Source organism: Tenebrio molitor, chromosome 1 (assembly GCF_963966145.1).
Source record: "Tenebrio molitor chromosome 1, icTenMoli1.1, whole genome shotgun sequence".
Lineage (NCBI taxonomy): Eukaryota > Metazoa > Arthropoda > Insecta > Coleoptera > Tenebrionidae > Tenebrio > Tenebrio molitor.
This window is the reverse complement of record NC_091046.1, coordinates 37305021-37332132: the sequence shown is the minus strand read 5'-3', so window position 1 is coordinate 37332132 and position 27112 is coordinate 37305021. Positions and strand designations below refer to the sequence as shown.

Genomic DNA, 27112 nt, shown 5'->3' with positions numbered 1-27112 from the left:
AAAAAAATTGTCAAAAAATATAATACCTTAAAAATATGTCCTATTTATTGAACATTTCCGGCAAAATTTAGGATAACGATGAAGTAGGCAATGACAAAGTTTTAGATCGACGTGTGACATGTACTTAAAGTAAAAATTTCCACTATCAAGTTGAATCACAACAATATTGTTTTTGCTTTTACACAAATTATTTGTTATTGACGTAGATTAATATGTGTACAACAATAGTGCTTACCAACGTTAGGTTTCAAACAATTCATTTAACTATATTAATAACATAATTACATAAACATTTTTGTTTTATAATACAAAAATTTCCGATAATATTGCGGAATCTGGAAAAGTGCCCCGAATGCTTGCAGCGTTTCCACGTTGAATGGCAAGGGAAATCCTCTCGAAAAGGAATTTCTTTGATTTTGAATCGCCTGATTCCGCGATAAGTCGGTTTCCGATGACATTAATGAAATCGATGGCTTCTTTGCACCAAGGGCCTAAGGTATCAAATGCTAAACCTTTAAACACGTAGTTTGACGAAATGATTGAACTATATTTGCTATGTTTGCGTTTGCAAGCCATTTCAGCGGCAAAACCTGAGACTTCAGATGATTTCAATACGTAACTGTCTGCAAGTGTATCTACAACAGTAACGTCCCAAACCAAAGGTTGACCTTTAATCCACGGTACTAAAGTCATCCCATCTGGGCGTTTTCCGTCATCCCGAGACAGTCCGTTTGGTTCTAAAGTTGAATTCACATGAATTGAAGTTAAAGACCGGTTGATAATGGAATTAATTTCAGTGTGTCTTGAAAATCTACCACTGCTTTTGAAACAACTTAGACCGTGGGTGCCAATTTCGTCAACTTTCGCGTTGCATTTGCAAATATGAGGTGTACAAAGATTACAACCCAATCTTAAACCAATACAAACTTGGAAGGAAGTGTTATCTAAAAGAGTACCAATAATTAATTCAAGGCCAATTTCCTGAGATAATAAATAATAATAAATTCATTTAACTGTTTTCAAACAAAAAGTTTTATTTGTCAACTGAGCTAAAAAAAAAATAATTTCCTTGTAAATGTGAATCAGTTAAGCATTTGTTATACGTACAGTGATGGCCACGGAATTTTGTGCATCAATGTCATTTGTATTTGTCTCCATTTTTGTTTTATGTAACTGATAGTACTTTTTAGAATAACTTTATTAAAGTTAGAAATTGAATCAATTCTGACAAAATTGATAGATTAGAAAACAAGTTTCAAAATTCAATTCAAAACATTAGTCATAATGACAATAAAGCATGAATTACATCGTTTTCTTTTTTTTTTAAGTGACAGCAATTTGATGTATGAAATTCCATGGCCACGATTGTACGGTCGATGGACAAATAAAACTAGGACACTTAAAATTTAATCTATGTAAATCAGACTATTGAATTGTCAATATGTTTTTCAGTGTCTTATACATAAAGTCAATTCAAAAAACATCTGGACTGTCAAAATCAAAATTGGAGTGGTTAGGTTGGTTAAATCACTAGTTATTTTCATATTGCCCGGTGGGTATCTATGATTTTTTGTTTTTTCAAACTAATCATTTGTTTAAATTGACATTGTCAAATAAATTGCAAAATTATATTTAAGTATGTTTTGTAAAAAGGTTAAAATGGAAAGTTCAAAACGAACTAGGGTGGTTTTATTGACGCGAGAGAAGAGGGCCATCACAAATTATTATATTATAAAGCCATACGTTCAACAAAAAAACGTTTCTGATTTTAACCCAACTGTGGATAAACAGCATTTTGCATTGTGAAAATGAAAACCTAGTTAAAGCTGATTGGTTAACTAGGTATGTGGGTATTAAAGATGTTCCACCCAATATATTCTTAGCGGAATCTGACTCAGACAGGTATGGAAAGCAATTTTCAATTTTGGTTATTGTTTAGTTTTTACCTGTTTTCGGTTTATCTGTTTTTCTTTGTGTTTTTTACAGTGTGGAATAAAATGATTTACATCTAGTTACCTTTGCATTACCCTTGTAAAAATACGAAATGCCGCTCTACAAAAAAAAAGAAAGCCAAAAAGGAGGTAACAAAAGCAAGTCACAGCTAGTGTTGAAAGTGGCCACCAACGCTTGTTAATTCGATTGATGACATTTATTGACAGAACTAATAGTTCGGCACAAACTTGTTGGACTCAAAACTCCTACGGACTTCAATTACCCAATGGAACAAATTTTAATGTTTTCTTTGTTCCTGGGTTATTTTGTAATTTGTAAAGTAACTCATCGTCGTGCTTAAAAAAACAAAACTTGTTAAGAATAACAGACATTGTTTATACTTTCTAGACATCCACATAATAAGGAAGTAACATTTATCATCCAGGAACAAAACTTGTGTCCTACAGAAGTGTGAACTGATTGCTCTATCACCGTTGTAAACAATATTGATAGTACACAAGATAGTCCATTGCATTATCAAAGAAACTCCTTTCCTAACTGCACAATTTTGTTGACATCAAGAATAAAATTCAGGGCTAAATTTAAATTATCCTCCAAAGTATCAAATACTAAAGTGCTGGTCACAAAAGCGATGTTTCTGAAGGAGTTAGAAAATAACATTTATTATCCAAGAACAAACATTGAATGGCGCAGTGACAGTTACCAAAGGTTCAGACCATCATTTGACTGTACCCACCTGATCACACATACTGATATTTATCACGGTAAGCAACTCCACTAGGCACTATTCTATTACCACACTCATCCCGTTTTCCTAAATTGAAACATTTCTCGGCTGGAAAGAAATTTTTAAGAAATGAGAAAGTTATTGCGGTTTAGTCGATTTTGAAAAAACTTCATTGAAAGAGGAGATAAATGGATTATAGCACCTTCGGAGTAAAAACATTGTTCTTCATGGAGATTATGTAAAAATATTATATCAGTTGAAAATTATTTTCTGCTTGGTTCTAAGCATGGTAATGAAATTTTCGAATATCCCTCATATAATGTTATATTTATAAATTTAAATGTATTTATAAATAATCATAAGTAAACGATTTTGTTTTATTCTATTTATCTTTATCTATGTGGTGCTGTTCCTTTTTGTGTTAACGACCAGCATTGACCATCAGTGCACATTTTTAAAAATAACTTTCTGCGTCACTGGACTACTTCAATGATAAATTTAATAATGGGAGTATTAACATGTTTTTTTAAGATAAGACCAAACAAGAAATAACAATTGATATAGACAAGATAAAACAATTAGATCGTCAACCACATTTAACGCTTTATAACAAATTTTAGCAACTGTTGGCAGATCATCGTGCAGGCAATCAGAGCCGGCACTTCATGTCTTATCTTTAAGCAAATTGACAGGAGGGATTTGTAAAATATTGTGGAGAACACCGGAATTTATAAAAAAAAATGATTTTAATCATTCCTTAATTGCAGGATAACTTGCATCATCTTTTTCATAACAATAGACGTCCAGTACTCTACACTTTGAGATAATAGTTTCATGAATCATGTATGTGACGTATAAATTGCTGTTAATCAAAGGGTTTTATTAAAAATTCATAACATTAATTTTTAACTTAATTACATTCAAGGAGAGTTTTGAACCAAGGGTATTTGCTCCGGAATGGCGAAATTTGTGGAACTGTCCGCTTCTAGTTGCACAAACTTATAGTTTGAGGCCATTTCAATAAACACCATCATGTCCGCAATCATGACAACCGCAAACAGGAAGAACTCCTGTGCCTGCAATTATGCAATTTTAGTGTTTTGCGAGGCTGCTACTTACATTTTTAAACGATTAGCAACGGGAATTAACTGCAATTGCTCTAGAAACAAAGCGTAACCTTCAACTCTATTCAGCTGATAAAAAATATCTTTCCATCATGATCTTTGGGTATCAACAGATAATCATACAATACGTCAGGGATTAGATTATATGGAAAAATATTTTTATTTCTTAATGCAAAAGATTAATACATCTTAATCTTACTTGGCTTTTAAAAAAATTTGCTTGCGTGATGAGAATCACCAAGAAATTCCCCACAGCAACAGACAAGTACCATCCAGCTATGGTCACGGTTTTCATGCTTTTTGGGGCCTAAAATCCAAACTGACAGATTTGTTCGAAATAAAATATTTTATCACTTGAGTAAAGGAAAATTCCAATCCGGAAACACCGAAGAGAATTTCTGCCACGGATATGAGGAAATATTGAGGGAGCAGCCATAAAATGTTGATGGTATTCGGAGCAGACATGACGTACAACTTGAAAAACTACAAAACGATTAAAAAACAGGCGACAAACAACGCTTTCAATTCAAATGCACCTCTATTTTCATATTCCGTTCTCTGATGACAAGAGAATAAACACCGCCCAAGTCCAAATTAAAACTTTCCTCGTACAGAATTGGTATTTCTTTAGAGGCAACGACACAGTCATAGCTAGAACAAAAAGCGCGGTTTCACTTATTAATTATTAATTACGTATTTCGTTCCAGCAAATAAAAAGTACTTGGCATTCGCAAATGAAACGTCATTACCGTAACTGCAAGTATCAGAATCGTAAAAACCGAACTGAATTTTAATAGTGGTGTTTTTATGGAGAACGTAAAATCTCACAATAAGAATTTAAATCTTGTTGACGCGAGTAAATTAATTCTGTTTTATAATTATCTACCTGAATGCATTTTTCTGTTCCAAATACATACGACTGATTTTACGAAACCGCGTCCAGCACGTAATATTTTTATTTGATCTGGCTGCACTTTTACTTACACTCCTTGGGGCAATTCCATATATGCTGAGTCCGCTAAGAACGAAGAGTTGGAGCTGTGGACAAAGTAAACGTCCCTCAGCCCTGCCTGGTTCTTCAGCGACACAGTTACGTCATGCAAGTGGATGGAACTCTTGATGTAGGCAACTCTAAAAAGTACTTTGAATTATTGTTTCATCCCTAGCTCGTCACACCTGAGCCTCGGTTTGCCACTCAAGGATTTTTCGTAATCGACCGGGTCAGTGATGTAGGCCTGGATTTTATTTTCTATATTGATTCCAATCAGGACGGTATCAGTCTTGAAAAAAATTATTTGGGCGTCTGACACAACAATCGGAAACCTCTTACCTGGAGCTCCACAGCTGAAATTTCCAAGTTGTGTCTGTGCCTCCCAAAATAAATGGTACCACACTTTTCAGAAGCTTCCACCAGTAAGGTGTACTTGGTGTAATTGTCGCACACTATGTTCTCAAACTTGTGCAACCCACTTGACTCTATTTCTTGCACGGCATTGAAAGGATTGTGCACTTTGACGTCACAGGCTAGAGTATTGATAATATTTATCGATGCGTGTTTCTCCTGGGGCTGCTTGGGGTACGTCGTTTCCAAAATGAGTTCTAAAACTCCAGCTGAAAGAAATGCTGCACTGGCAAATAGCCCCCCGACGGCCATTCTGTGCAACGCGTTCTCCATGACGTGCATTTTCAAGAAACACGGATTTATCAGCTTGTCAAAAATCGGTATCAAGACTAGTACCATTGCGGGGTTGACTACTTGCATCTGGTCCGGTACTATCTGCACCCCTAAAACGTTGCCGTCCATGTGGGACGCCTGAAATTGACTGAATGTTCATTTTAAGGCTTCGAATTGCTTTCAGGAATCTACTTGAAAGGTCCATCTGGAACCTTGCTGGTCAAACAGCGACCAAAATATGGGCAAGGGGATGTACAGGAACAAAATAGCGAAGACTACTTTAATGTCTTGAATTAATTTCCCGTTGTATTTGTCCCGAGCCAGACTCAGCCAGTGCTTTCTCTTGAAACGGCTGTCTCTCGATTTGCACCGCTTTGCTAAAGCATACTAAGTTAATGTAACACTAAAATTAAAAGAATTGTTTACGGAATTCTTACTACGGTGCATTTAAAAAACTGGAGCATGACGTTTTCTTTTGGCGTTTTCAGCCTGTACCAGGGTTTCCCCATTATGAAGACCACTGCATATAAAAAAAATTGAATTGTTTGTCACAACTGTCGAAGATACTGACGTAAAGATAGTACCATTAGCGCTGCCGGAAAGCCAAATCCCAAAGCGTAACATGTATCGTCACCAAAACAGGACACCCACTTTCGTAGAATTGGTGTCAGGATCATTCCAACAAAGCCTCCCAAGTTTATGGTAAAATAAAATAATGAGAAAAAATGTTGTAAGAGGTCTTTTTGGGCGGGCAAACGGAACTGGTCGCCTCCGAAAGCTGCCACACAAGGTTTAATACCACCAGTCCCTACTGATATGAGAAATAAACCCACTGCTGAAAGTGTACTGAAACAAGCTATTGATAACATTTCATATATTAGCAGAGTTCGCGTAATTGTTAGGGCAAATAAAAACTTTTCCAGCCAATTTCGTTGGACAAAACGGTGGCTTATTTACTTTATCTACGATCGTGTAAAAAGTAGGCACTTTTTGCACTAAAAATCGTTGTCAAAGTTGACATTTAGTGAAATGACGGAATCGTGCCATAAAACTTTTAGTGCACGCTTTGATGGCACAGAACTGTCAAAATACAACAATACAATTTGTTGGAAACATTATTTAGAAGTAGGTTGCTAAACGACGTGGTTGTCAAACGACTTTGGTTATTCATAAAATATTGAATCAATGATAATTATTTTATACAAATTTATGTTGAAACCGGTGCAATGATCTCACGATCGTAGATAAAATGTTGTAAGATATGCGTGTAAAAAGGTCAGGTCAGGTCAGGTCAGGTCAGGTCAGGTCAGGTCAGTATTTTAAAGCCGTTCGTGCAATAAAGGATAACTTTTTATAGTAATTTCAATTTGGTTGTAGGTCGTAAAATTTTATGGTACTTTAAGTTAAAGATCTTGCGGGGCTTATAAATCCTAGTTTACCACTAGCAGGTAATATTTTAAGCAGGGTTGTATTATACATTTGGTATATTTGCATTGTACGGCAAACGGCACACGCCGCTTCCCAACCTTTTCAAACCCAACCATTGTGCCCGTTAATCGCTCATAATATCCAATAAAATTTTACGACCTACAACCAAATTGAAACTACAGTACACTTATATCTTAATAGTTATTTATGATATAAGTGTTAAAAGTAAGATTTTATTTTGAGAGAAGGGAGTGGAGAAACCCTTCGAACAAAATAAAATCACTTTTAACAAGAATATCATACACTATTTTTTCTACAAACAGGACAAACACCATTAATGGCACTTAAAAAGTGAGGTTAAGTTAAACATATAATTGAAAGCAGGACGTAGAAGAGCATTGAGTCATGGAGTGTTGCCTCTTTTCAACACCCTCCCTCGATTGTAGGTACTGTCGCGAGCAAAAAAAAACTGGTCGTCAAATTCATGCTTTAACGCAATTGTAAATGCTCCATTGTAAAACGGTCCCAAATCATCATGTTGTACGACATTAATAGTAGGTGTTTTCCCTTTTTTTGACACTTTGTTGACATAGACATAATCAGGCAGGGATTTTTTTTTTATTTGTGAGAATCTAACCAAATTTTGCTCGCGACAGTAGCTAGAGCTTATTATTCTGGTACAGTATTTTTACGCCGAATAGAAATATTGACTAAAATGATAAATCACACCAACAAAGAAACAGGTCTTAAAGCACCTCATCCGGTAATTTATGGTGGGGTGTTAAATAACCTTAGCCAAATATTTGGTGACACATGGGTGACACCCAACGGGCAAAAATGACGGTTTCTTACCTATAAGTGTAAGTACCTGTAAGTGAATTGTACTTAAACTGTTTCTTTGTTGGTATGATTTATGATTTTTGTCAATATTTCTATTAGGGGTAAAAATACTACTAGTGCTATTCATGGGTCTTTCTGTGCTGCTCTATCAAAACGTCATTGTGACAAACGACTTGTCATTACTTTTAACACTAGTGTAAAAAAAATTAATTGTTTATTCATGTACGCCGTGTTAAAAATTGACTTTTTACTAGTGTTTGTAGAAAATAACTATTTTTAATTTAAATTTTTTTAAAGCAATGTTATGTGTAGGAAAATTTGCCTGGTTGTTATGAAGTGGACAATTACGTTAAAATGTTTACAAACGTAGTCTTCATGATACAAGTAATAAACATTATAATCGAACTGTTTCTACACAAGTATGATAAAAGAAATAGATATTTAGCAAGTTTTTGACTAAATTTTTTTATGTAATGAAATATTGGTTAATTATAATAATAATAATAATAATAATTGCCGTGCCGCCGGGTGGTGGAGGGAAATAATTGTAACTTGTCTGCTGACTGAATTTGCTTATGTTGTAAAATCATTAAAAGTCATATTCTAGTTATTGTAAAAATGAATAAAAACAAAAATCGAATACCTATCTCTAAAATATCGTTGTTACATGGTTGATCTTAATCATGATTTAAGAATGGTTGTTTTCGTACAACTCCAGATATATTCTACATACTCGCTACTCAGATATTGTGCAATTTATATGTTATTGTACACATTTTTGTTTCTTTAATTTTCTGTCAAAGTTCGGTTTTGTAATCACCTTATCATTTGATTTTTTCCTCTATCAGTTTTATACATAATACAGTGTGTCGCACTTAAGATGAAAACTGTAAGAATGGAGATTTGAATTTCTGATCTTTTCAGAGTCGTAAACCCAGCCAACTGCAATCTGCGAATATTTTGATTTGCGTTGAAGATATCGAAAAGAGTTCAGAATTTAATTTTGACACCGTTTTGTTTTGATACCGAGTTTTAATGTTAAATTCTCATTTTGACTTTTAAACATAAGTTTTGTTTTTCGACTAAAATCCCTGGACAGGTTAATCTGTAGGTACTTTTAAAAATTAAATTTATTACTAGAAAGAGGATAAAAAATATTACGTTTGAGCCAAAAGATGGTACAAATTATTCTGTCCGAGAATTTTTGCCAAAAAAACGATTTAAATTTTCTGTTATTCTTTTTTCAACAGTAGGTAAATATTTCGTCGATGTGTTTCTCATACATTTTAGGTATTTACTTTGTTTATATTTACACTCCTTACGCGTGAAAATGCAGATATTTTAGACGGTGTAGAGTCAAATCCCATTAATGCAATAACCCAAGTCTTAAAAACGTAATTTTTACATGTCTTTTTAAAATGTTAAATCACTTAAGATTTATATCAAAAAATTGATCGTTAATAAAAAATGCTGTAAGGAGAAACTCGTCTTTGAAAGACGTCCGGTTTGCAAGAAAAAAGAAAAAAAACTGTGTTAAACGTAGCTGCAAATGCAAAAACATAGACGCGTATGAAACAAACGCGCACTATCGCCGAATTTTGATCACCCCTCTTCGCACAACCTCAGGTGACATATTTGACGTTTATCTTTCTAACCTTACAAACACTTACAAAGTTGAAGACAATATTTGGACGTAATTTATTATACTAGAAACTAGATGCTTTAATTCTTTTATAAAGGTCTAAAATACGATCGGGATAAAAAGCAACCTAATTTAGTTCCCGTGTCTTGAAATAAATTGACTCTCTGAACCTTTAATTTTGTAAAGCCTACATTTGGATAGTGTTCCACGAGAAAACGAACTGTGTCATTGAAGTTCCTACGATACTCTCCATAGGCGAAAATTGTTTCTTTTTTCAACAATATTGAAATTTCTGCCATTGTAGGCTATTTTTAGAGTAGGTATTTTCAATAAGAGTGTACAAAATGTTGCTTGGCAACTTTTCATCAATTGTTTCCAAAGGTAACTTGCTCAAATACAACAAAATCTAATCTTTTCGTTGAATCAGACGAGTGATTTAGTTAATTGTTTGTGTAGACATCAATTTTTTAATGTAACAATCTCATAATAATTGCGCTTATTTTTCAATAAAGAAAAGGTGTTAAAATTCCATTTTTTAACTTGAGGTAATTTTATTACTAATTGAACCTTCACCGTCTAAAATATCTGTACTTACCTACTTTAAATTTCATAAAAATCCGTTGGCAAATCACCGAGATATTAAGGTTCAAAAGTCTTAGCTGAGACAGCAACCAAAATTCGCGCATCATTTATTTCCTTATATTGTAAATTTACTTGACTTAAATTATGCGTTCCGTAATCATTTTTTATTTTTCTTCACTTTCATTTTATATACGATTTGATCTTAATTCTTCCACCAACCAAAACGCATTTCTTTTTTAATGAATCAGCATTTAATGTAGCATTATAACCACAGATATATTATCATTTATAAATACTAGGTTATTCTCTAGGATAATTGATAAAACGTATGAAATGTTTATTCTTAGAAATAGCACCTACATATTTTTCTTTCTAAGAAATCATTCACTTGAAAGAATTAATAATTTAAAAACGGAAATATTGCAAATTATGCAACATAAATATATTTTCACAATTTAAATTATAATGTATGTTTATTAGAATCTATTTAGGAATGTAATTTGTGTATGATGACCGTAGGTGTTGCTAAATTTATGTAAATGTTACTTACATTGAGGACATTTCTATTACAGGAATTGCCCCCATACACATTAAAATATTTCCAATTAGGTATATAAGTGAGAAATATAAAATCGTGCTGGAACAAAAAAATATATATACCTATGTACATGGTTGTTTATCTATTCTTATCAAAATATTTATTCCTCTATTGTACTGTTATCAAAGTTTATTTAATCGATTCAAATGGTTTATAAAATCTTTCTGATTCTTTCAAAGACCTTAGTAAATATTTCTAGACAGCGTTTTGTGTCGAAAAGAATTCTGATAAAAGTAAGATTTTGAAATTCAGGAAGCACTAATTACAAGGAATTAGAACATAAACAATAAGGACTTATTTTTTTATCAGATAATACAAAAATTGCACAATTTGATTGACTGATAATAATTATGGGAATTATTTGAGTAACATTGTATTGAAAAAGACAACATAAATTTGTAACGACAAATTTCATAACTGTAATCAAATGGCATTTAACCTAATTACTTACTAAATTAGTCATAGAATCCTTGTCAACTGAATACAAGCAGATATTTGAGTAAAATTACTGAGCATATTAAGTTATTAGGGAAGGAGGTATTATCGTTTAAAACGTAAATTTTTGTAAACATGTAGAAATCTCATTCCAATTTATAAATAACAATCTCTCCTTCAAAAACGTAATATGCAACTCAAATTACACTGCAGTTTATCTGGAGAAGTGATCAGTCGACGGTTGTGATATTGTAAAATTACCAATAAGATAATGATAAATTACCTATCTATAACAGTTACCTACCTACTTTTTTTAAAATGTTCAGGACCCCATTAATGGCAATGCGTCTACTATAATTAAATTATCCATAATAATTCTACTCGTAAAATTGTGAAATTTAATTGTATATCCTTTTGATTTCTAAATGGAATCGTTGGACATATTTCAACCAGATAAGTAAATCAAAATCAAAGTTTTAATTGTTTAGATTCTAGTTACCTTGTTCACTGATATAACTTTGTGCCTTCTATAAAACAAAATACATGTGAATCTCAATTTTATTGATACCAGAGCTAAGAGTCATTCAAATTTTTATTTGAAAGAGGTAATTTCAACTTGACTGCTGTTCTTGAGACCCTTCCTTTGATTGGTTTTTGACTTGAAGTGTAACAATCGATAACAGCACTTTTTTCATTTCTTACCTACTCTTACCTGTATCTGCCCATAATACTATCAGCACATATGGCTCCAGCTAGTGGTACAATGTAGCACACCATAATAAATACATGATAAATCACAGTGGCACAATTTTCGGAAAACAGCAATTCGTTCCTGATATAGATGGAGAGAATAGCTGCAAATGATTGTGCTGATTTCTATAAGGTGTTGTTTTACAAGCATACTTCTCAAGCCACAGAAGGAAAATCTTTCGCAAAACTCTGTAGCTATTATGCAGAACACAGCAGGTGGATACGATGTCTCCTGAAAGTCTCCAGTGAAAATGACCGGGATGAGAGAAAAGACGTAACAACACTCACAAAATTCATTTTCGCTCCTTTTGTGCACTTGTCAGGAACCTGACACGTGTCAGAATAAAAAGAGGGAAGTGCGGATTTTTGTTGATGTTTTTATTACAACTTATAAAATCTACATACATTTTACATTGCAAGTATATTACATTATTGCCCACAGAAAGCGTCTGCAAATTAATTAATAACGTTTATTTTACTGTGCTCTTGTTTACGATGTTATGTTTAGAAGAATATAAATTTGGTATAAATTCGTTCAATGACTTATAAATTCAACATTAAAAGTTTTGTTTCCACTTCTTCTAAATATAATATATAAACATTGTTATAATCTAATACTTTGTGTTACATATGGACCATCAATATTTTTTGCATTTATTTGTTTGTATCACAACATTTATAATGTATATAGTATAAGAATACATATTTCCATTTAGAATACCGCTTATCCTCTTAAGCAGAGGGATAAATCAAGAAAATACTACAGCATTTGTAAGACAGATTTTTTTCGACCGCGCCATCTAGTGACATTATTGGGTACCTACGGAATTTTTTGTGTGATATTAAATAACGAATCTGTCCCACAAACTTCTAAATAATAACAGAGTTACAAAAATAAAATGCACATTGAACACATTAATAATACAAGTAGAGTATTTTACAAGTTGTTACATTATTACAGTTAATTTCATAAATTTTGGACATTTACTACATTTAGTTAAGTACATCATAAGATTTTCGCTGCTTTTCAATAACGCTACGTGGTCCCAACACACCCGCATTGTGCAAATACAAAAATCGGAGATCCAGTAACCATCAGTTATCATTTCGATGTCAAAATAGTAACCAGAAACGTCACAAACTGCTTTCGAAAATCAAAATTTTAGTCAGTCATGGATTTAGAACTAAGTGGAACGAAAAGTAATTCTGCATCTGATATACTCCTGTTGAAAGTATACTCCGACATTTTTGAAGTGATTCTGAAAAAAACAACTGAAGATGAGGGAGATTTTGCAGACCGCACTCACGTGAAACGTTCTAAAACCACCCAGACCGACACCAAGAGTCTACTTTCAGTCTTGCTTTTAAGCACCGTCGACATGGCGAAGAATCTGGGGTCACTTTTGTTCAAACTTGAGTCAAGGTTGGAATCCGCGACCAAGTCGATGACTAGAATCATCAAAAATCTAGTCAACTCTTGATGTCAGTCGGTTAAAAGTCACGGAATCAAAATTTGTAGTGAGGAATAAATTTACAGTCACAGAAATGCAGGATAAAGGAACAAATTTGCTAAAGTCGAATTACATGTCAAAGGAATTTTTATCGAAAGCTTGCTCGGACTTCATCGAAGATATATTGAGAAAGACATTTGACGAAGAAGACCCCATTAGTCAAGCTCCGATGAAGTGCTCGCAGGAAACGCAGACCTGCGCAAGAGATTTTCCACCCCAAGTGAAGAAGAAGAAATTTCTATTTTAAATTGTTGCGAATGCTACTTTGTGCTTTATAGATTTGGATTAAACGGTAATAATTGATAATTTACGTTTTCTTCATTCGTAATTGAGATAGAAGCGTTTTTGAAGAGCAGCCGATGCATATCTAATAACCCTCGTTTGTCATGTGATCCATTAGTTCTAATTTCATTCTTAATAAAAATGCGATCACAATCACCAACAATCCATTTAACACAATGGTCCCTTATCACATTATATTACAGTTTAATGTCTATTCTTCGTTAGAGAGATCACAGCTGGGAAGAAGGCAACATTAATATGTTACGACCAATTTTTAAATGTAATTTAATTTTTTATTGGACAATCAGATGTTTCGTCAATTTGATCATTTCAAAAATATACACGTGTGAACAACGTCTGGCATCTGGATTATAGTAGTTTTCACGAGATTGGGTAGATCGTCGGAAGAAAACCAGAATTGCTCATTGCTACTAGTGGACATTGCTCTACGACTCCAGATACATTCATTTTTCTTTTCTGTCAGACTATCTGCATGGAAGTTGCAAATTCTCATAATTTTATTGCACAAATTAGTTTTCCCTTTGAAATGATATATCTAAATTTAAATTTCATTGGGTATATATAATGCATGAGATTAACAAATTGCTTGAGGAAATTTTGACGCCAAGAGCGAAACTTCCACAAGCACATACATTAAGGAGTACATTTATATACATATATGGATAAAACATTTCGAGTAGATTTACACATAAATATAGTTGGTGCGATTAAATTTAGTTAATATTTTGATAATAAAATACCATTTTGATAATTTCAGTATTGTCTACAATTAAAGTAAAGTAACGTTGCGATAGGCACTCAGGTATTAGGTCCGCAAAAATGTTGAACTATATTTTGATTTTTTATACGTTTGAAAGCGGATTCCGTGCTCAATTTTCCAAGTGCAAATCGATAAAATCAAAAATATAGTCATAAATTCTCCGCATTACGAAGCATTAATGTATCTTGGATCTCGCTTATTATATTTATTGCGAAAAACAATACAATTATAATCTTCAACGGGATAATCTCAACGGGCGGGCAATTAAATACATTTTATAGATTAACAACGATGATAAGCTGTGCAATTACTTTTCAACTTTTTATAGATTTTCTGCTGTTTTGTATTACTTGCTACAATTAAGCGTCTTAGTACAAGTAAAAATGTCGGAACTGAAAAAATTTGTTTAGCATTTGTATGGAAACTTTGGTTGAGTAAAATCTAAAGTAAAAATAGTCTAAACAAATTTGAAATTTGAATATGTATTTATTCAAAATGATGTAATTAATGAGAGAGAGGACAATTTTTTTGTACGAGTATATGCAATTTTCATTGAATTTTTTCATTAAAATATTTTATAAAAAAATAAATATTCAATTCTAAAATATGTAAGTACCTATCTACCGTGAGTTTTTTATTTTACTGAACATAGGATTCATGGATCTGTAAGTTTGGTTGCCTATTTCAAATGAATTGACATGTCCATTTTAGAACTGAACATAACCATTTTACATTGTATGTTCAGCGAAATAAAAAAACGCAATGTATATTTATTCCTCAATGTAATTAAAATTGTTTAAATTATCTAATATATTTTTTTTCTTTTTCTGTTGATCTCGGGAGCTCGCCAAATTTCTTCCGTTATTATAACATCACCATCATCATGATCTGTGGAAAAGTCTTAATTATCTTATCAAATATTATTATGAAACTAGTCATTACATCGGTTCAATTCTCTAAATAAAGCTAATTATCAGTCTAGTATTTAGTTTAAAATTTGTACGTACTAGCTTTCTATTTATACAGCGTGACCGACGAAAAACCTTTGACGATGTATCTTGCTTATTTTTTATCCGATTTAAGCAAATACACATCAAATGAAACAGTTCGAAAAACACTTCCAACAATATCTGATTCGATATTACTTTTTTATATTAATTTTTTGACAGACGATAGTCAACTTTTTTTTTCAAATTACAGTGTAGGTATATATGTATATTTTTCTATTCGTTCTTATAGAGAATTTTCTTCTTAGTATCTGTACATTAAAGTTAAAAGAAAAATCAACAAATTTATTTTAATTGGAAAAAAAATTGAAAACTCAAAAATCAAGTAACCAAATTTATAAACAATAAAAAAAATTATTCTAGTTGTTCAAAAGTGCCTCCATGCTGTTCCAGACACATGTTAATACCTTCGACAAATGCCCATTGATTGCATTCAGTTAAAAAATTGGGGGTATTTCCTCATAGACTTGCACTATCCTTCTTCTTAACTCTTTTCGGGTAACTCTCTACCTGGGGTCAAATAAACATTGTTTCGAATGTAATCCCACGGAAACAAATCCAATGGATTCAAATCTGGGGATCTAGGGGACCATTGAATATATCCGTAAGTTCCCCTCCATCATTCACCAAAATGATTCTTTAAAAATGCGTGGCGCCGTCCTGATGAAACACGACTCTGTTCAACACTGCTAATGGAATGACATTTCATCCAGAAAGTTGCTTGTTTCCTTTGATAATAGAGCACGATATTTTGCTTGATTAAGACTGTGCCATTCATAAAAAAGGGCCCACTAGTCCAATCTATCTCCAAAAGTGCCACACCATACGTTAACACTAAATCGTCTTTGGAAATTTTCTTTCGCAGCAATATGATTATTATTATTATCAAACTGTTTGGACAAATGGGGTGACTGATAAATATCCAGAACTCACTCAGTCATTTCGAGCATTTAAAATAAACTTTTCTCTTGTTTACTTTGGTCACTTTAGTTTTAAATGTTCAACATTAACTCCTTAATTTCTTGACTTTTGTTTAATGTATGGGTACAGCTCTTTGCATTTTTATATTCAGAAAAAAAATCTCTGTAATACTGAATGAAAAAAAAAATATACAGTTCCATTTGAAAAAATAAACAAGTTAATGTTCCTCTGTCAAAAACTGTACGCAAAAAAAAATTGAAGTGTTTTGAAAATTATTTCATTTGATGTGTCATTTATTCAAATCGGACAAAAAATAAGCAAGATACAGTTAATTTCAAAATTATCGAGTACATTTGAAAAATCAAGAAGTCGATTTATTACAGTTTTTTTCACATGTAAAGATGCCTTTTTGGAATTTGAGTGTCATAGGTTAGGTGAGTTTGACAACATAAAATGTCGTTGATATTTTAGAACACTACAATAGTGCCTGTTTTGTCTTCTGCACGATGCTCTTCGCGATGTTATAATACCTACTACCTCCGGATCGACCACCCTTCTTCTAATTTTCGCGTTTTCGGTTAGATTAGGCATTTTGTTTGTCAAAATTGACGTTGATCATTGACAAAAAATGTAAGTGCATTTCACACTGTAGAAAATTAGGTGTAGGTACTCTATAATTTTGAAATTAACTGTACAGCATCAAAGGTTTTTTGTCAGTCGCCCGGTATGTTTTGCCAGATCTTTTCAACATTGTTCAAGCAATATTAAAATCGCCATAAATTTCGGTAAAAATTATTTATTGATTTTTTTTTAGGTTGAGTAATAAATAGCTGCTGGCGCAAAAAGGGATTACTCTTCTCTCCATAAATTCTTAATCACTTTCCCTCAGGTTATCAGATAAATAATTATGTATCGCTTACCTGATATTAGTCCAGCCGCCCTCTTGATTATGTACGTTCTAAAATAGAAATTTCTTGTAATGTTATACTTTGAAGGATCGAACAGGACACTACTGTGGCGGTGATAGAAGAGATTTGAAACGTGAAGGGTCCAGATGTCCCAACAGATCAGTTAGTGAGTAGGCGATTTTAAAATATGTATTCGTTCTGGAGATGTGACGCTGAGAAATGAACTGAGATTAGGTCGACCGTCCAACATTGATGAAGATTGTTGTGGAACAAAACTTGTACAAACCACTAGAAAATTATCGGAGAAGGTCTGGAGATCCCCTTCAGCCACAAGCGATCAGTTACATAAGTTAAGATAAACTAGCAAGTTGGGGCTCTGGGTCCGATGGCAATTGAGGACATAAAGCAAGGCAACGAGAGTGGCTACCAGTGTGTTTTCTGCACGGACATGAAACGTTTTTGAAAAAATGCAAGTGGAGATAAGATATTTATGAAAAGATGATAGCGTGAGAGTGTGGTGTGAATCAAGGAGGATTACTCATTAGGAGCAACTGAAGTGCGATGAAATGGCTACAAAGCACTACAGCAGCACATTTACTAGTGTAAACTTCTTGCACGAGTAAATGCAAACGCAAAACCAGAAACCGCAAGAATAAGGCAGGGCAAATTTTGGATTTAGTGGTTTGCGCTGTCGCATCCACCATATTCAACAGATCTTGTACCAACGTATTATTACTATTCTTGAAGGTTGTAAAAGAGATAAATAGGGATTATAGCTTAAACTGCAATTATAATAAACTATTATAAACTAATAAATGCTAATGTACCTACTCAAAGCGAAATTATTTAGTATTCAACTCAAATTACAAATAATTGTAAGCAAGCCTCTTTTTCTACCAATTGTGATGAAACATTTTATTATAATTATTAATTCATTTCTAATCATCTTTTAAGTTACAAACTATGGCAATGTATTTAAATACTAAACAAATTTCTTCCAGTTCCAACAGTCATAGTTGCATAACACTATGGACGGTTTTATTTTGTAGAGGACAAAGTTTGCAAATGCATAAATTTACCATTTGTGCGAAGTTCAGTATATAAAAATTACGACGGATGTCTTGGAATAGAAATTATAACACATTATCATTCCCAAAACCATTGAATATCTTGAAAGAAAATTATACAGAGAGACCTAAAAGTTTGAAATAAAAGAAAGAACTTTGAAAGTTCAGTGTTGCACGATCAACAATTACTTGGTTTTTTCGTGCCTCCAGCCGGAATTTGGTAATTTGTAATCTCGAAATCGTCCAGAAATACATGGACATGACTTGCCGACCTAGTACAGTCACGGTCACGGAATTTCGTCAGTCGTTGTCATTCAACTAACATTAGCTGTAAAACAAGTTTTATATATTTTTAACCCCATACTGGAATTTTTGACATGGATGTCAAAAACGTTACTGGTGGCATTTTGATTTTTATTATGCGTGGCAGAATTTCTGTCACAAAATTCCGTGGCTGTAACTGTTAGTCTGAGTTTTCTAGTCGAGGCGCAGCCGAGATTTGAAAACAGGCGAGGACAAAAGGCAGTTTTTGGCAGAGGGGCACACAACGTTTTTCGTGTTCGTTTAGGCAAAAATTTTGAAAAATATGAATTAATTGTAAGTTTTGAGGTTATCTTTTGACAGATGTCAAGTTAGGTATATAAACTGAAAAATGTATACTTTTCACTTTTCACGGTATGTATAGTCCTACAGAAACTCTAGTAGAATTCGACTTTGGTTGTAAATTTAACAACAACAACCGAAGAATAAGATTTTATCATCAAGTAATAACCTTTGTCATAAATACCACTACCACTACCTGTAACATCCCTGCCTGAAGCTAGCATTGCGAACCCCAAACCGACGACCCTCATTACCATTTATCAGTAGGATTATTGCTGCAGCATAAAATTCTATTTTTCCAGTGACAAACATAAATTCACAACCAAAGTCGAATTCCACTAGAGTTTCTGTTGGACCAGGGTATACGCGCACGCGAGAAATCGCGACTTCTAATTAAATAAAATTGTCGAAATTTTTCACACTTACTTGGCTATTGGTAAGGTACATTTCATAATTTTTTGATAATTTTTCACTTACAAAGCCAAAAAAAAAAAAAAACCTAAATTTCCACCAAAAAGTCAGACTCTGATTTTTATACTAACCTTCCCAGATTCGCTTCCTATAATTATTTACGAAACCAGTGGAAAAAAACACCAATTAGATTTTGAATTAAACACAGTTTTACATTTCAACTTTCAAAATCATTTTTATTTATGACCTGCTACTTGTGCTGTCGTAAATTTAGGTGACAATGGAAACTGTCAATTTTATGGCAAAAAGGTTTAAAACGGTCGGCAATACCTTTTGTTGGGAAATTATACCATTATGCCATAAATCACGCGTCTGGTTTACGTTTAAATAAAAAAGCGAATTATTTAGCTAACCAAGTCAAAATTTGTAATTGTGCCACCAGGGTTTGATGCGCTAGCAGATACAGATTCATTTAGTGTAAAAACTTTATAGTTAAATTAACAGTTAATTTCAGAAAACTAATAAAACTGTTACGGCCTTGTTTATTAACAAAAATTTTTTTTTAAATTCTCAAATATACCTTATCAATAATTAGTTAGGTTAGGAAGTCGCGATTTCTCACGTGCGCGTATACGATGCCCCACCCGGTATGTCGGGAAACGAACACGAAAATAACTATTACTTCAGAACATAAAAGATTCATCATTGAATCTTACTTTCGAAATGATGTTTCATAACAGATAATGAGCATACAAAACTGTTGCCTGTTTGGCCGAGTTTCAACAAAAATTTCCAAGTTTAAATTGAAACAAGTATTATGGCGGATAATAAATTTAGGCCGGCCTGTCGTTGGCTTGACATCAAAATGCGAAGCTGGCATTATGTTGAACTAACCCCTTTTCGATTTTTGTCATTCTCGTCATCGTGACAGCGATAATCAAAATTAAAATTGCCAAAAGAAGGCAAAGAAGCGTGCACCAGAGAGAAGTGCGTACTACAAATCAGTTATGGTAGTGCGTCATGATCTGTAAGTTACGAAAAGGGCGAAAGAAACATCAAACAGCTTGAAAACCTTCAGTTTGACAAACTAACACATCAGTCATAATGACAATAAATGGTCGCTTGCATTGACTTTTTTGAAATGTCAGGAATTTGCCGGCCTAAATTTATTGTCCGCCATAGTACCTATGTAAAGTCCATTCATTTTGTATTGAACTTTTCAAGGTCAAATAATTTTATTTTTTGGCTTTATAATTATGTTTTATAAATAGTGACATGCAGGTAAACACCGTAAACGTTGAATTGAGCATTGCTAAATCACATTATGTTGGTTATATGCATGTCACTATTTACAAAACATAATTACAGTGCCAAAATTTAAATTATTTGACCTTGAAAAGTTCAATACAAAATGAATGGACTTTAGATGCAACCAGAAATAAAGTCCAATCACGTTGGATTTTCAATGCCAAATTGTTGTTACGTTGCAAGCCTGCGCCTCCTTTCCTAGTAATTTTTACATTATCGTGTTTTATTCGTGATAGAGCGATTGAGAGCGATTTGACGTCTTTAATTTTGAATGTTAGTTTGACGTGTGAAATAAAGTCACAGATTTTTTAATAAAACTTTATTCCTGGGTGATTTTACCATGGGGAAAAGAAACAAGGTTAATTTTAAAATTGCGTTAACCTTCCACAACTGACGTAATGGTGGTAATGTGACGAAACCCGCAAGCTAATACGGACTCAAGAAAAGATAGCTTCAGTTCGAAAATTAATTAGTTAGAATCCTTTAATATTTAATGTATTGTATGTATGAATATGATTACAATCTATTTACGACCTTTATTGAGCAGTTTTAACAATACAACGTTATTTTAAAGGTAATATGTACATCGAAAAAACTTAAATTAGAAAAAAATCATTAAAAATCAAAATACACCTTTCTTTTGTGGTATGCAATTGTAACAATACATTCTTGAATCGTCGCAACCACAATCAAAACGTATAAGTGTCTCTGAATAACTGAAATTTTATTGCCAAATTTGTTCCATCATTTAGATGCATTCCTTACTTCCATCCAATGAAAGAAACTTCACACAATTTCCTATTGGGTTCATTTTTTATAACTTATTCTGGTTCCTCATCACTCATCAATCATCATGTTAGTCGTAGAAGGTTAAGTAAATGTAGTCATTAAGGGTTTTTTCACTTAATCAACAACGCAAGCAGAAAAATACAACACCAGTAGGTAGGAGCATTGTATGTTCCTAATCCTATCATACCGATTAACAACTGACACTATTTTTAGTGCAAATGATAACAAAATGGATGTATTATTACCTATTGTTATCCTCTAAAAAGCTTAATAACAATATTTGAAAAATGACTGTTTCTTTGCTGACAGCGAATAACATAACCTCTACAGTCTACGAATGACTTGGTTACTTTATCAGCCCGTATTGGTGACATACACAGCTAAAGCATTTTTGAACCAAAAATCACACTGCCACAATATTGAATTATTTGACCTTGACTAGGAAAATCCAACGTGAATGGACTTTAAAGTTCATTCAAAAATCAAAAAACCACCAACGTCGCCTTTTCCTCGATAATTACTATCGGCAACGCTGTTTACTGTAATTGTAATTTTGAGGTTAGGTGTTTATAAAATGTCTTGTTTTTCTGGGCATGTTAAAAGTAAAAATAATAAGAATCAATAAATAAATGAAATGTGCTGCTAATAAAACAATATGAACGAAATTCAAAGCAATTGAATTTTATTTTGAATCAAATAAATGTTATAATTTATAGTTACAAACATAGTATGAAAAAATATCTATAATCTGTTTCAAAATCAAAAATCCACCACCTGTTGAATTATGTTGGCAGAAAAAAAGAAATCCCTAGAAAAAGTTTAATTTTTTTGGGTTGGCTCAACTTCCCGCCAAAATTTGACATTGAACTGTTGAGTTTATTTACCAAACACAAAATAATTATTATGTAGAAAAAGGTTTTAGCTACCATATCATACTTTTTGAGTGAAATAATAAAATGAGAATAAAAAACACGATGAACTACGACCAAAACGACAGTTTTCTTTCATAACCCCATTTTTTTCTGACACTTGCAGACACACTAAAAACAAAAGTTGACGACGTTGTCGGTTGTATTTTCGACGTAGAATGCACTGTTGGTGGATTTTTGATTTTGAAACAGATTATACCTAGGGTTTTTTAAATTTTACCAACCTAAAGCAACAGGTGGTGGTTTTTTGATTTTTGAATGGACTTTAGTTACTTCCAAGCATCTGGGCGTCTAGATTTGGAAATACGTCCAAAATCTTAAAGGCTTCTTTGATCTAAATAACTGTTAATGGCACGGTATATACTTTGAAGTTGCGCTAGTATTGCAGTTATAACAATTTTATGATAACTGCAAAACGTTAACTGTTTTCACAGTTTTGAAAATGGCTTGCCAGTGTTATCAGTGTCACATATGCAGTCCAAACTTCCTAGATGCTCCTTAGGTAAGTTCTTAATTCATCTTTAAAAATATTCTTGTAAATTAATAAAATAAAGTACAAAAAATATCATACTCCTACTATTTTATGGAAACTTCGGTGCAAAATTGGAATTTCACTAGTATCTTACTTAAAAAAATAAAATCTCCGAAAAGCTCAACGGAAAAGAGACATTTCCATCATTCCAAAATTTTGGTGCGCACTGTGTTAAGACTTTTTGTAATGAATTTTTAGTATTAGGAGAACTCTGTAGTAAATATTCCTTGTGTCATAAAGTTTCAATTTACTTTATTTCTTTAACCGCAATAGAGAAAATAAAGACCATATTGTTACATTTTGTACTCCAGTAGGTAAGCATTTAATAATAAGTAATAGGTACCTTAAGTGCATTTTTGTTGGCAAACCGCTTTCGTGAATGTTTACTCTTGTAAAGCACCGCAAGAAATGTTCGATGGAATAAACGATTTAATAATATTTTTATTAGCTGGCAGAGATGTTGTTCCTTGTATTTCCTGCGGTGCTTATAAACAAGGCAATGAATTTAATAAGGCGAGCTAATTATAGTAACAATAACGAATGCAGCATTAGACACATCGCAAGTTATGATACAGTTACGAGTCAGTCTTTTGACGGAATATTTATAACGAATAATTAAAGCTTTAAAAAGGCGTTAAAAACTGCGCGTGTGCAGTAAATTAAGATCCAAGATACATCGATTAAGAGGGTTTATTTGTATTTAGCAAACTCTCAAACATGTTTGCAAACGATTTAAAATCCCTTCAGTGTCGATAGCGCTAAAATTAATTCACTTGGAGCTCAGCGGAATGTTTTTCTGATCATAAGCTTGATTAGCTAGTCAAAATACTGATAATCTGGAATGTTTGCAGATTCTGTGCATACACAATAATCTCATATTACGGCAATAAAGCATAAAAGACAGGTTATTTCGATTACAGACACTTACAGGTTTCAGTTCATGAATATCACCAAAAACCTCTTGTATACTCTCAGTAGGAAATCTCTTTCAAGTGAAGACATCGAAAGAAACCGCGATACGATAAAAAATTTTGAGAAGTCTGTTATCTAAATCCACACCCCTCTGGTAGTGGTGTAATAATCGTCTCATCATAATTCGTAAACGTCCCTACCGTTGGGGCGGGACGAGCACCTCTTGCTCTGTCCCTCGCGGCTTCTTTGCGGACTGCAGTACATGTTATAGCCCGGAATGATGTGAACTCTGACGTCGCCCGAGGGTCTGATCCCCTCGGGTCTTTGCCTCCTCGAGAACGTCACCGTGGTTTTGCAACAACAATAGTGGAACAAGTTGACGTAAGCCCCTCGGAAATGCCTGTTGGTGATGCAGTACAAGATGCTGTTTATGCAAGATTTCGTGATGGCTAGCCAGGCCAGCTTGTAGAACAGACTATCCTGGACCTCTTTCGTAGTGGCAATGGCCAAAACCACTCCGAACGGAAGCCAAAAGAACACAAACAAAATGAAACTGTACAAGTTGGTGTGCATCAGGGAGTTATCCCAGTTGAAAGTGACGGGTGGCTTAAAGTTGGGCCTGGCTTTGGCCCTTCTTATGTGACACATGGTCCTCACGTAACTAAAAAATGTTAAAATTATAGGCAAGAACACGAACACCACTCCGACGGTGGCCTGGTAGGGGATCAGGCCGGGATTCCTCCTGGTGCAATAGTCGAAAGACAAATCCGGGGCGAACTGGAGGCCCGAAGTGACGGCACTCACGCTCCAGAATAACAGAAGGATGGCTGTGATCTTGCTGCGACTCAGCAGTTCGTACGTTGCCGAGGAGCAGCACAGACGGACGTAATTTTCTGCGGCGACGGCTGTGAGGGAGAGGACCGTTACTAGGAAACACAACGCAGCAAGGAACCATTGGAATTTGCAGACGGGGAGGTTGTCCTGGAGGCCCGCCAAGATGACGACGGCCGACGCGGGGATCACTAATCCGGTCACCAGCAAGTCTGCCAACGCCACGCTCACCACAAACGTGTTACCTGCAACAAGACGTCACTGACACTCGCTTTGTCGTTCGCATTTAATTACGGTTGCTGCCGCATTGGTAGCGACTCGCGATGCTTTTTTTATTCTTTCGTATTTGATTTGCACCTCGAGATACCAGATTTAAGTGACACTTGGCCAAATTTACAATTTAATTGATTTTTCAGCCAATTAAACTGCTCCTTGCCAATTAAATTGCAAATTTTCGCGCGTTTTCTAGAACTTGCCGTCTAATTGAAAACCTGAACGCCAATGTGAGTAAAAGATACTTCCACAACGCGCCTTTATAATTCTCAGGATCTGTCAATAATGAGCACACAATGTCGTGAATAATAAATCACGACAATTCGACTTTTATTTCTATGACTCATGAAATTATCCATTTTTATGTGCTAGACGCGAAGTTCTAAGCCAATCTATAATAAAGAAAAATACATTGTGACCCAAGATTTACTGAAAAAAGATAACTTTTTAAAAGTCCATCTAAAAATTAAAAAACAAAAACATCGACACTACATACTTAATGTGTCGTAACAAATATGTAGATATTTACTTTTTCATTCTCCCTCCTACGAAAGGGTAACTTTCTATTTTAATAAGGCGATTGAAAGCGAAAGTAAATCATGCTAAGGCAACGGTTGCTAGCATGAAAAACTTTCGTGCCCTAGACGACAAAAAAGGAAAAATGTCAAAAACATCATTCGTTGCACACCATTTAATGAAATTTTCATAAGCTTGATTGTCTTTGGAATTGTCCGGCAACACACTTCTGCACACAATATATGCAGCTTCTTCAATGAAATGCATTTTAAACTAAATTATGACCAAGTATTCAACGACAACGATATTTGTATTATTACTAAAGTAACGTTAACAACAAGCCAGCTTATACTAATTTTATTATAATCACTAAATCATTGTATTTTATTAAATGTCAATGGGAGAATGAAAAGTTTAATACATTACACGCTGCGAAAGCTCTTTCACGTGCTTGGAGTTTTTAAGTAACCTCGGTCATTTAAAAACACCTCGCACATAAAAGTAAACTTTCGCAGCTTGTAATGTAAATAACTATTATTTTTTAGTAACACAATATTGTTTCTTTTCGTCATAGATACAGATTGTGAAAAACAACTCATATCTCCCTAGGGATTTGACAAATTTTTCGCCCTCCACATTGTTGACAACAAACTCATGATAACGAAACTATAGCAACCACATATTCACGCAATCTTCCCTGCTAAATATTTTTAATAAAATTTTAACTTTTAAGTACAGAGACTAAAAAATAAAATATTGTATGCACCACGGGAGATATTCATGTTTTTCCCCTCGGTTGACTTATAATTCCTCGGGCCAAAGGCCCTCGGATTATAACCACGTCAACCTCAGGGAAAAATCATGTTCATATCTCCCTTAATGCATAAATATCTATACCCTTACACCCTTTCTTATTTCATTATACTCTACTATACTTTTACTCTTACTCTGTAGTAGGTTTTGGAACTTAGCCTCAATGTTGCCACATTTAGTGTAACAAATATGTCCATATCTTCTACAAAAAAGAAGATTGATTTGTTTAAACATTTTTACCTGATATTTGAATGACTACTTAACAACATTATAGGTACTGCTATACAGCATTCACGATTGTTTCAAACTTCAAATATCTATGAAAATCTGACATTTTAGTTGGCAGTATTGTGATTTGCCATAAGAAATATATTTTAGGTTATAACTGAACCGAACACTGCTGTCAGTTTGCTACAGTTTTTAAATAATTGAACGCATTAGGAATAATAATTTAAAATTTTCATTGAAATGAAACACTACAAATGCAGGTCAGTTCTCGTTAAAGAGTATTCTTAATATGTATTTTAAAATAGGTAAATTATTATTAACTAAATTAATGACCGAATTGACAACAAGGCGAATATTAAAAACGAAATGTCTAACAAAAAAATATCTTGGCCTGCTGCGTGTTTAAAAAAACAATGGTGAACGGCTAATAAGCTGTTCCGCAAATTTTGGGGCACCTAGTACGGGGTCATTATAAATGTTTGTAACAACTAGTGGGCGTAGCGGCGCACCTAAAGCATAGCGGACAGCCACCTACGATGGTACAATCATTTATAATGACCCCGTATATCGGGTGTCAAAAAGGACGGACAGGCGTTTTAGTAGCATAGCATAGCATAACATTTTGTATCAAAAACTGTTCTGCAGCTTTCAGTTAAAGGAAAACTCTCAGAAAGTGACAATGTAAACGGCAGTAACGCAATAGGTAGGTAACTAAAAATACCGTATGTAGTTGTTA

General features: G+C 33.6%; 2 protein-coding genes across 4 annotated transcripts in view; both read right to left on the bottom strand.

Moving 5' to 3' along the window:
• Positions 1-3409: 3409 nt before the first annotated feature.
• On the bottom strand, positions 3410-12117 carry LOC138122250 (solute carrier family 15 member 2-like). Of its 2 annotated transcripts, XM_069036422.1 has the most exons (15): positions 12043-12117; positions 11908-11986; positions 11717-11858; positions 10522-10608; positions 6051-6325; positions 5917-5999; positions 5672-5866; positions 5135-5617; positions 4981-5084; positions 4789-4935; positions 4341-4455; positions 4159-4287; positions 4004-4111; positions 3599-3756; positions 3410-3542 (listed from the first exon to the last, which is right to left on the bottom strand). In XM_069036422.1, exons 1-14 carry the CDS (start codon positions 12049-12051, stop codon positions 3601-3603), a joined length of 2112 nt encoding a protein of 703 aa, XP_068892523.1. In that variant the 5' UTR covers positions 12052-12117; the 3' UTR covers positions 3410-3542; positions 3599-3600. The 2 variants fall into 2 exon arrangements, with proteins under 2 accessions (XP_068892523.1, XP_068892522.1); XM_069036421.1 differs by having other exon boundaries at positions 3540-3756.
• A 570-nt stretch (positions 12118-12687) lies between these two features.
• The window catches only part of LOC138122251 (melatonin receptor type 1B-B-like), a 61142-nt gene continuing 46717 nt past the window's right edge, over positions 12688-27112 (bottom strand). Inside the window, exons 3-4 of one of the 2 annotated variants that reach the window (XR_011156402.1) lie at positions 13062-24791; positions 12688-13013 (exon numbers count right to left, since the gene is read on the bottom strand). Coding sequence is in view for 1 of the 2 variants with exons in the window: in XM_069036423.1 (XP_068892524.1) it covers positions 23893-24791 (899 nt within the window). In the remaining variant the exon portion in view is untranslated. Of the gene's footprint in view, positions 24792-27112 lie in introns of both variants that reach the window. The other variant, XM_069036423.1, reaches the window with a different exon arrangement.